This window comes from Strigops habroptila, chromosome 10 (genome assembly GCF_004027225.2).
Source record: "Strigops habroptila isolate Jane chromosome 10, bStrHab1.2.pri, whole genome shotgun sequence".
Taxonomy (NCBI): Eukaryota; Metazoa; Chordata; class Aves; order Psittaciformes; family Psittacidae; genus Strigops; species Strigops habroptila.
The window spans coordinates 43,076,996-43,087,783 of record NC_046359.1 but is presented as its reverse complement, the minus strand read 5'-3'; the positions used below and the strand labels follow the sequence as shown (position 1 = coordinate 43,087,783).

Sequence of the window (10,788 nt, the reverse complement as noted above, 5' to 3'; positions counted from 1 at the left end):
GCTCTGCCAGGGAGGAGGGGAAGCCGGGAGGAAGCAGAGACAGGACACCTGACCCAAACTGGCCAAAGGGGTATTCCATACCACAGCACGTCATGCCCAGTATATAAACCGGGGGGAGTCACCCGGAAGGCCCAGATCACTGCTCGGGTCGGGCTCGGTATCAGTCAGCGGGTGGTGAGCAATTGTATCCTCTCCCCTTGTTATTTCACTGATCATTATTATCATTGGTGGTAGCAGTAGTGGTTTTGTATTGTACCTTAGTTACGGGACTGCTCTTATCTCAACTCCGGGAGTTACATTCTTCCGATTCTCCTCCCCATCCCTCCAGGAGCGGGGGGAGGAAGAAGGTGGGGAGTGAGCGAGCGGCTGCGTGGTTCCGAGTTACCGGCTGGGCTCAAACCACAACATGGATACATGCAACTTCCTGGGTGCAAAAATACATCCCATGCTTTTAAAATCAAGTTTAGCCATTCAAATCTCAAAGGCCCCCACAAAACCCATCCCACACATGCCTACCTACCTTCCTGCTCATGTCTTCCAAACCCTGGAGCCTTGTCTCCTCCAGCTTCATCTGAATTTCCTGCTCCATACACAATGGTTTCCAAGTCTGCTCCTGAGCATTCCATAGCCAACCTTTCTCAGACACAACAGACTAGTCTGTTATTTGCCCTTGTTAATAGGGGCCTTCCAAACACCTGATCAATTTTACCTTGAAAGCAAGGTGAAACTGATTTGTTCAACCTCAGTAATATTAACCACATGCGTGTTTCTTCTGTTTGCCATTTGTCAGCCTCAGGCACACCCAGCAGAATCAAGCTGTGAAATGAACTACAGCAGGTTTCCAACAGGGTTGGTGCTGCTGCTGTTCAAAGGACACACATCACACACACACCATCTACAGCACAGCTGAAAAAAAGAGCCTACAACATCTATCAGGGGATTTAAAAACAAATACATAGTTTCTGTGTATTGCATTTTGGAATGAGACTTTGGAAGAAGTTCTAATCCGAGATGAAATCACCTTCAAATGGAACTGAACTTGTTTAAATAATAGTCAAATTCAGCAATAGTGCAGAAATATTCTTGTTTACATCAGTTAAAGCACTCTAGAGAGAACAAAACAGATATTTATAGATTTGTCACTGCTGGCCCAGTGGATGAATGCTACTATATAAGAAAAGCATCTCAATACCCATATTTTTAATATTAGTCCCTTGACTTCCAACAATAACCACTGAAGCCAGATTTTGAGGTTTTCTCTATGCAAACGAGTACATGGTGCATGCAGCACTCTCAAAGCCTGAGCTGCCTGACTCGTCAGCAGATGGAATTCACTCACAAAAATCAGAGCAAATTTGTGATTACATCTGTAGAAGTTACAGGTTTAAAAACCAAGCACCTTTTCCCGGCATCCTTTATGTGCCATCTGGCAGTTGCAAAAAGCTGTCAGCCTTAACTACATCTGAAGTAGCTCCCAAAGCTTGAAGTGGAGGAGAATCTCAGCTCAGGAATGACATGCATTACTTGAATGATTTCAACCTTGTACTTCTTCAATTAAACTTCACAATTGGTAATTTCTACATTTCATTTCAGCTGCTGAACTTTAGTTTTGCTCACAATAATCCAGACAGGACTTTAACCTCATGTCAATGTTAACTGTTTCACCTCACTTTCAGAATTCCAGCCACTGTACCACTTACTAACATTGCATTTCTCACCATGACTTGCGCATGGCTCCACATCTCAGTATGAACATTTGGTGTCCAAGTGCTCAGAAGAGAGTAAAGCTTTGTATCCTCAGAACTGAGCAGGAATTGTCAAGAGTTTATAATGTTTAGAGGGAAAAATAAAATAGCAGCCTGCTTGTGTGAAAACATTTTATTCTATCACCACCCCAGATAATTCTATAATGCTACCTTACCTAAGCACCGAGATGGTCACTGCTGGGCAACCCGAGTCCTTGCATCGCCTTCCACCCAAGAGTATTGTGTTGATTCCATTTCGTGCTTTTTTAATCTCTATTTTTTAAACAGAAGTATTACCACCATCATCCTTAATTGAAATTATCTTCCCGCTCATTCAACAGACTGGGGAACAGGCCCTATGCGCCACGTGTCTAGAAAGGAACATCAGAGTTAGGGCTACGATGCTTCCACCTCACTGGTGAGCAGAGACAGTGAAGCGCCATCAGGGCAAACCTGTTTGGGTGAATTAATCAGAATGAAACATGTAATAAGCGTGTACAGTGAGGAAGTCCCATAGCCAAGGGTTCGGGATAATGTTGAAAATGTGGCTTCTGGTATGACTGTGCTATGTAATGAAAAGCTGTGTTGACACAAAAGGTAATTGAAGCATTAAGAGCTGCCTAGATCTATCAGCGTGGAGTAACTAACCTTGCTGCCCCTCCAAAGCACCGAGTTCTAAAACTTACGGTGTGTAATACAGCTGGGACACGGAGCTGTTGGAGCAAGTCCAGAGGAGGCCACGAGGATGATCAGGGGCTGCAGCACCTCCCGTATGGAGACAAGCTGAGAACATTGGGGCTGTTGAGCCTGGAGAAGAGAAGCTGCGTGGAGACCTCACAGCAGCTTCCAGTGTCTGAAGGGGGCTACAAGGATGCTGGAGAGGGACTCTGCATCAGGGACTGGAGCGACAGGACAAGGGGTGATGGGTTCAAACTGAAATGGCAGAAGTTCAGGTTAGATCTAAGGCAGAAGCTCTTCCCTGTGAGGGTGCTGAGGCGCTGGCACAGGGTGCCCAGAGAAGCTGTGGCTGCCCCATCCCTGGCAGCGTTCAAGGCCAGGTTGGACACAGGGGCTTGGAGCAACCTGCTCTAGTGGAAGGTGTCCCTGCCCGTGGCAGGGGGTTGGAACTGGATGATTTTAAGGTCCTTTCCAACCCAAACCATTCTATGATCCTAAGATAATTTACCTCAAGTAAGAATACCTCATTTGACTTGGCAGCTTAACAGCTGGACTCAATGATCTCAAGGGTCTTTTCCAACCATCATGATTCTATGATTCCCTTTTCAAGAAAATAAATAGAATTGGAAGAAATTCCTCAACAAACCCCTGCAGAGCAAAAGCAGCGATTAAGACTGAGCACTACATTCCAGAAAGCAGGAAAAAAATAAAGCAGGGTTTTATGCTAAGCATACAACAGGGCAACTTCCGAGGCTTTTGCTTGTACACCAAAAATATTGATTCAGCTGGCCACACTGTGTCCTTTTTTCTTCCCTAATACAGCAAGCTTCTGCTTGCTTATTATTATCCATAATCATGTGTTGCAATAGGTAACAAGCAGCTCCCTGCTTGCTGCAACACATTATTATGGATGATTTTATTTCAATTTCCAGCACGATGACTGGTTGCAAGACCAGTAGCAGCAACACCAATCCATCCATTCTGAACAAGTCATTCAGAATACCCACCACTACTGCCCTGCAATCTGTGTACAGTGTATTGTACGTGCACCAGAGCTTGCTGCTTTTCAGGCCTTCGCCACAACGTGCTCATTTTCTGCAGTGACTTTCCTTGACCAAAGTGACAGCAGACCCCCAAAGTCATGAGGAGAATTTCTTGCATTTCTTGAAGCTGACAAACAGATCCTTGTGAGGACTCCAAGGAAAAGTGTGTGCAATTCTAAAGGAAAAATTCAAAGGCTTATAAAGAAAACAACTCCTGAAGAAGAGAGAAACTTCTCTAAGGTTTAAAATTCCTCGCATACCTTTCCTTGTGCCAAAATTATTCTGGCGATTCTTTCTTTAGTTTGTACCAAACCTCAAAATGAAAGGGGTTGTGACTTTCTGAAAGAAGCCATGCATTAACAGGCATGCTCAAATCTTCAGAAATCCTGCCCTGAATGTTGGAATAAATCTAACAATCCCCACCATAAAAATGCTACTGAAAGGCAATTAGAAGCAATACACCACGTTCTTGTAATGGAATGATATTCTAAAGTGAAGACAGCTGCATGGTGAACTGTACATCAAATGTTTCCCAACCCAGAAAGTTTGCCTGGTAATTCTACAGGGATAAAGAGAAAAACCAATCCAAGCTGTTTAGCCATCCTAAGCCAAACAGAGACCAAAATAATACAGGATTGCTTTTATTGTGTTACTGTCTGAATCCATGTGGGAAGTATTCGAAAGGCGTGTTTATTTTGTCTCATTGACAAAATAACGAATACTAACCATGAAGTTTTCTACCTTTCAACACTGCAGGCCCTAATCCGAGTTGAGAGGCAGTGCACTTCAATCCTTCATTCTCATAGCCTCCAAAAACAAAGTGTTGAAGTTCCGGGCATAAGAACTTTACTACAGCAGAACCTCTGCATACTTTCTGAAAAATTCAATCACAGCAAGGAAAGGTTCATCACCCCTCAGAAGTAGGAAGCAGCATTATATCCCCAGCAATTGTCATCTCTTCTCACAGCCAAACAAGGAAGGAATGGGCAATCTTGCAAACACAGGGATCTATAACCAAATACAAGTGGCACAGTTCTGAAACCTGCAGCACAGATGAGGTGGCCAGCTGACTAACACAACTCCTCTCGTTTCTTCCATCTCTCAAAGGTACCAGGAAGATGATGCCTCTGCCTTGTGGAAACATGCTCGAGGAGGAGAGTGTGCCACAGCAACCTCACCGTGGCAAGATTCCTAATGGCAATGGACCAGGACCATTGGCAATCTTGTGATCTGGAGATCATCGTTACTAGATGTAGTTACAATGCCACATGAACCAAATCCTAATAGGGTATGTTCAGAAAGATTCATGAAGAGTATGGGAAGTTGGCCTATTCAGTATTTTATAACAGGGCTGCATTATAAAAAGCACAAGAGTAAGAACATTTTGCAACCATGTGACTTCAACTGAGAACAACCCTCTTTGGGACATGTAAATATTCAACTTGGTTAAATCAAGACAACCACAGATAGACATGTTTTTCCCAAATCTTTGGCTGTATTGCAATGGTTGTTTCAATTTGTAATCTCCAACTAAACATTTCCTATCCATGGATTAACAATATATTTACTGACTTGTGTCTTTTAACAGTATTTATCCAACATAACAAAATAAACTGCAATTTGTTATACTTCTTTTTTTACAAAACATTTTATAAATATTTTTACAAAATGTATACAAAGCAATTTCAAGTGAGACATACTTTACAAATGAAGGTATTTAAGCAAATAAAGTCCATACCACACTGACAATAAGTGACACATCCTCTTTAAGTGAAGTCAGTCTGTAAGGCCTCCCTAATCTAACAGATAAATTATACTAAAATCTTCAAAATGAACATAGTTTTCTTAATTGCCAGTTGAAAATTTGTTTTACTATTAGGCAGTATTAAATAACATTGAAATCACAATGCGGATCCAGCAAAATAATGAAAACATGTCGTAAAGTCATGCACATTCACAAGACTTTGCTGGACATGAGCCCATATGATTTATAAATTCGTCTTTTTCTTTTTAAAGCACCACAAAAATACACTTCTTTCATTTACTGCTTCACCACGTACCGGAATTCCTTTAGAATTGAATTCAAAGGAGTGAACAACAGCACACTAACAAATCTAACATTAATCTTGCTCGGACTGTTCAATGGGTTCCTCTCAGAAGTTCAGAGAAATGTGTATGACCAAATCAACCATGATTACCTCTTGGAATTTGACGTTTTTTCTATGCTATTGTCCCCTATCCCCAAATGAGATCCAACAGAAGACACGTAGCCTGAGACTTCAATTATGTATTTGCTGTCGAGAGGCTGGAAACCCCATGTACCCATTTGGAGGTGGTACAAAAAGCACGTGGATCAATCAATGTGCAACTTGACTTTTTTTCCTTTTGAAAACTGTAACTAGTTCACACAGAGCTGTGTAACCCCCCGTTTCCCTTCCTAGACAGTGTAGAATGGTTCAGCTTCCAGAATGACCAACTAAAACACACATCAGGATACACAGCGATGAGCATATTGTAAAAACTAAAAAGGCAAGAGGTGAAGACGTCTAGTGTCAGTTTTGCCCATAAGGAAACAACGCCCGAGAGCCTATTCTATGGACACCTAACTAAAAATTTAAAACTGGCAATACTTATTATTACCGTGAATATTTTATACAACACTTGGGAATGTTGGGGTTTACAAACAGCTACTTCAAAATTGGCACATTTCTTTTTTAAATGGCAATTAGTAACACATAAACCCAGTATTTCCATTCACGTTGAAGGGCAAATGAATTTAAGGAAGTTCATCTTTCTCACGTTGCTTTCTAGATTTGGTTTCCTTTAGTGGTCCGACAGTGGACTGCAGCTCAATGCTGAGTCGCACTGTAATCTTCTCCTGTCACAAGGATCTAATCCCGCTTCCTTCTGCGCTATTCAGCTGGACTGAACCACACAACAGCAAAACCTTTTGTTTTCTTTCCTGGCAATCTGACTGACAACCACGGCTTGTCACAATGAGCCTCTCTAACATGAAAGTTGTAATCAGCAAGTCTGGAAAATGGCTGGTAATTCTTCTAAGAAATAGTGGAGAAAGTCTGGGGGCAGAACGTGAGCATACCTTAGAAACCACAAAAGCTAGATCCTCCTGAGCAGACATATGTATTACACGCACGTGACAAGTGTCAGTGCACAAAAGCACTCGTGACCAAAGTAAACGAGGAAAAAGCAGCATGGGCAGCAAAAAGTCATAGATTAAAATAAATAAATAAAATAGTAAGATTCTATCTTAAAAACATGACAGCAAGCCAAATCCAAACCATGCAATGGTCTCCCTTGGCTCTACAAAGCTGAGTGAATCATTACACACTCGGCGATATGTTTCAACACTGGGATTGCTGATGGACTTTGGTCTGTACAGCTCTTGATCATGATGACTGCTATGGTGGATGGTTTAACATTCTCTGACAGCAAAAAGCAGAAAAATAAAACACTGGCCTCCAAATTGAATCAGAGTAAGGCTAATGTCCTCTTCAAACAGAAGCTACAAATATCAGAACAGTTCTCAAATAAAAGTGCTTTTGACACTTGGTCTAAAATAAAAAAACAAACAACATAAAAAAGAACAGTTATACCACTTCAGAAAGACTCGAGGCTGACTACATCCAATTATAAAATGCAAAATCTTTTCCTCAAGAGTTAACATATATATGTATTATATATATAAATTCATGGCTCTAGCATGGCCTCATCCTGTACACTTTGCCATTTCCTGGCTTCCATTCTACCTTCCTTAGTCAAGCATTTATTACTTCATATCATGCCACTGTGACTAAGATCATATAATACCATCCCACAGACTAAAGTTACCTACTACAAATATATCAAGTACTAGTTTCTGCTCAGAAAGCAATAGAAAAGCACTTTAACTTATGAAGCCTTGTAAACACACTGATGATACCCTTCCAACTGAAGAATCCCAGAACACAGATTCACCAACAAAGCAAATCTTCTGAATAGAGGTACAGTGGGTTTCCCAGAATAACTAAAAACTGGATGACATGTGGAAGAGAAGGGTAGGGGAGAATTGTTGCTTCCATCACTTTTTAAAAACACTTTCTTAATAAATATATCCTTTCAAATGACTGTGATTGTCAGTATACTACCGTGTTACATAGGGCCGAACGACCTGCAACCTTCTGATGTTGCAGTACTGCACAATTATCAAAAGCACTAGCATAATAATACTTGAAATAGTAAGGCCCTAACAGACTGCATTCTACCAAGGATTAACTTTACTTGGATCTCTCACTGTAACCACAATGAGTATTGCTCTCAAACACCAAACAGAATCTAGTTTAGAAAGGTTAACCTTAAATGCATGTCAGGCTGTACTTGTGGTGTCATTCACATTTGCTTCTGCCAAGAGAAACATCACTTGTCCATGGTACTGGAACTATTAACACTCTAAGATACTATTTACAGCGGCTTCTAAAATAGAGTCAGTTTCTACAACACCTTCACTGTGGTCTGGAATAAATTTTTCCAGGCAGTTTTCCTGTGAAGCAATAGGTGAAAAATTAGGGAATTCTAATTCAACCGAGCCACTACTTGTCGCCTCATTCTGTGGCTGTCTCCCACCTCTTTTAAGTTCCAAGATGTTTTTAAATGTAGTTTCTAAACTCTTACTGAGCAGTAAGTCTTGCTGGGGTTCACCAGAGCCTTTCCTATTATCAGGATGTAAAACCTCATTCTTTGGAGAGCTCCTCAGAGTTTTGTCTTGGAGGGAATTATTACACGTTACCTTTGAGAAAGACTGAACTGTGTTCCTTGTTACTTTGTTGTGTGTTCCAGGACCGGCTCGTGACACGGTTTTTGACAAGTCTTCAGAACTCAAAGAATTCTCTGTGGACTTGGCAAGATCTTTCCCAGCCATCTTCTCTTCAGAGAGGGCCACGTACTGGCTCTCAGAAGAACAGTTAGCTTTCTCAAACTTTAAAGCTTTAGTGAGGCTCTCCGACTTTTTAGTAGAAGCTATTCCTTCTTGTGGTGTCACAACGTTGTTAGGCACTAGAGGAAGTTTACTGTGATTTGTGGACTCTGCTGAGCTGGATTTTGGTCGGTCTCTGGCTTGGGTTTTGGTAGTCTGACTTCGGGAAGATAATGTTTTGTTAGGCTGATGGTCGCTTTTGCTGGACTGTGCTTCTTCAACTGCTTTATCAAATTGTTTGGCAGAACAACAAAAATCAGCCTGGTAACCATCTGAAAAGTAAGCAGCAACATTAAATTACCTATACATCAAAATAACAGGCACTCCAACGTAGCTTTTGAGTATTAAATTTGGATAACACCCAGGACTTACAGATTCATGCCTTTAAGAGATGTACACATGCTTAAGTGTTCTGCTGCATCCAGTGGAGATTATAACCAAATTAATCAGCACACTATGCACATATGTGCACTGTAAAACCAGAGTAAGGGCACTTCCCCGCATTCTAAACATGCAAATATGGCATCTGGAAGACTAATACTTTCTTCAATCCATCCTCTGAATAGCTTTTAAAATATGCAGAATATGCAGAACATTTAAGTAATTGTTATCTTACACACACAATGTGTTTCTAATTGCTATGTTCAACAACAGTCTGGTTAAAAATGCTGCCACTTAAGTGGCCATGCCATTCCAAAAGCAACACTGTGTTAAGAGGAGCAAGAGTATTCAATGCTTCAGACAGGGGTGTTCTTTCTGCCTGCCAGCAAACTCACAGCTTCTCCCTTACTAGAACTGAGCCCATGCAGGAGGCATGACCATTGACAAAAGAAACTCAGGAATATTTCTCTGCTGAACAGGCCAAATATATTCTCTCCCCAAATAATTTTCTTCACCCTTACAGTGTCTCTAAACTGTTGAATTTGGGAGTTGTTAAAATTTCACTTGCAATTTCTTATGCAGGATTTCAGCTACTGGAATCCCAAGCAATCAATGCCTCACTGTGGCCACAACTATTTGTAAGCACTCCATACCCAGGCTGCTTTTGTACGGTTCACATGTGAACTATTACTTACCAGGATCCACAAGTGCAAGACGCTTATCCCGGGTCAGAGATGCCCTTTCTTCTTGATTAAACATCCTGTCAATCATAACCATTTCTGCAGAGGGATTTATCCGCTGCAGAGAAGGGGATAACTCTGTAGTCACTCATGTCCATACCAAATCAAAACATTTATAGCTAGCTTACTTCTTCAGAGAAAAAGAAATGTTCTTTCATTAAAGAGATGAGGAGAATGTTCACAATTTCATAGCATCCTCAACAACCCTGTGACCCCAACCACCACTGAAACTCAACTGTAAATTACTATTCCCATTTCATGGTACACTGTATTTGCTGAAAGACTGTAAAACAGGGAATTTTTATTCCAATTGTAAGAATTGTACCTTTTCAGGACCAAGTATGTTCACCACTGTACACCACAGTTTCTTACACCATACAGTAACTTTCTCTTTTAGAGAGAAAACCAGCAAAAGTCTTGCAAAGGGACCATCCTATCATCTTGTTTCCTCTCTGCACTTTTTCTTCCACTCTTTTAACTAGCTGGTACTGAGCTGCACTGCCTTCAAATCAGGTGAATCCATCCATCACAGAGGAAAGTTCACTAGACATGAACTCAGGCAACTAGATCCAAACCTGAACACTTTGTGAAATAACCTCTTCAAAATGACTGAATGGGATTTACCATACAAGATACCAGATGCTAAAACAACAGATTTTAACCTCCATCCCTGCTTTAAACCTGCAACTACTTGCAAGTATTTAATGGTTAGTATCTTTTAATGGCACTGCTAGATTCCAAAACTATATTAATTCTAACACTTGTATTACATATTCCTGTCTCTAAAGCAGAGTGATATAAGTGTCTATTATACTCTAATTCAAAAATTTTCCAGGCTTGAAAACTAACATGTCTAAAGCCACAATGATATTTCCCGATACTTGAAAATATATTCTTAAAGTAACTTTAGTCTGTTTTGGTTTTACCTCATGCCTGGGATTGTGAAAGCCCTTAAACCAGATGCATTCCTTACGAAAAATGTAGGCTCCACCTAGCTTCTAAGGAGAAGTAAAGACTGCCTAAATCGTAATATGATTTAGCTCCAATTAGAATATGGCTGGAGGCATCTGAATGGAGATTTTCAACATTCTTTCAGGCTCTGTCACCTACAGAAATATAGAGAAATCACGTGCCTGACTACCACAAGCTATTAAGTGCAACAGGAAAGGGTAAGCAGCCAAGAAGTTTATGTGACTTCAACATCTATGGAACTTATATATAACAGCACCCTT

The 10,788-nt window shown here is 40.9% G+C and overlaps 1 protein-coding gene across 10 annotated transcripts in view; it reads right to left on the bottom strand.

Annotated features, from left to right (window-relative positions):
- Nucleotides 1–2,984: 2,984 nt before the first annotated feature.
- Nucleotides 2,985–10,788, bottom strand: part of BICRAL (BRD4 interacting chromatin remodeling complex associated protein like) — a 39,643-nt gene continuing 31,839 nt past the window's right edge. For 9 of the 10 annotated variants that reach the window (XM_030498831.1, XM_030498836.1, XM_030498838.1 and 6 more), the window contains 2 exons: nucleotides 9,512–9,614; nucleotides 4,942–8,707 (listed from right to left, as the gene is read on the bottom strand). In XM_030498831.1, coding sequence (XP_030354691.1) covers nucleotides 7,905–8,707; nucleotides 9,512–9,614 — 906 coding nt within the window. In that variant the 3' untranslated portion in view covers nucleotides 4,942–7,904. Of the gene's footprint in view, nucleotides 3,642–4,192; nucleotides 4,341–4,941; nucleotides 8,708–9,511; nucleotides 9,615–10,788 lie in introns of those variants that run through there. The other variant, XM_030498837.1, reaches the window with a different exon arrangement.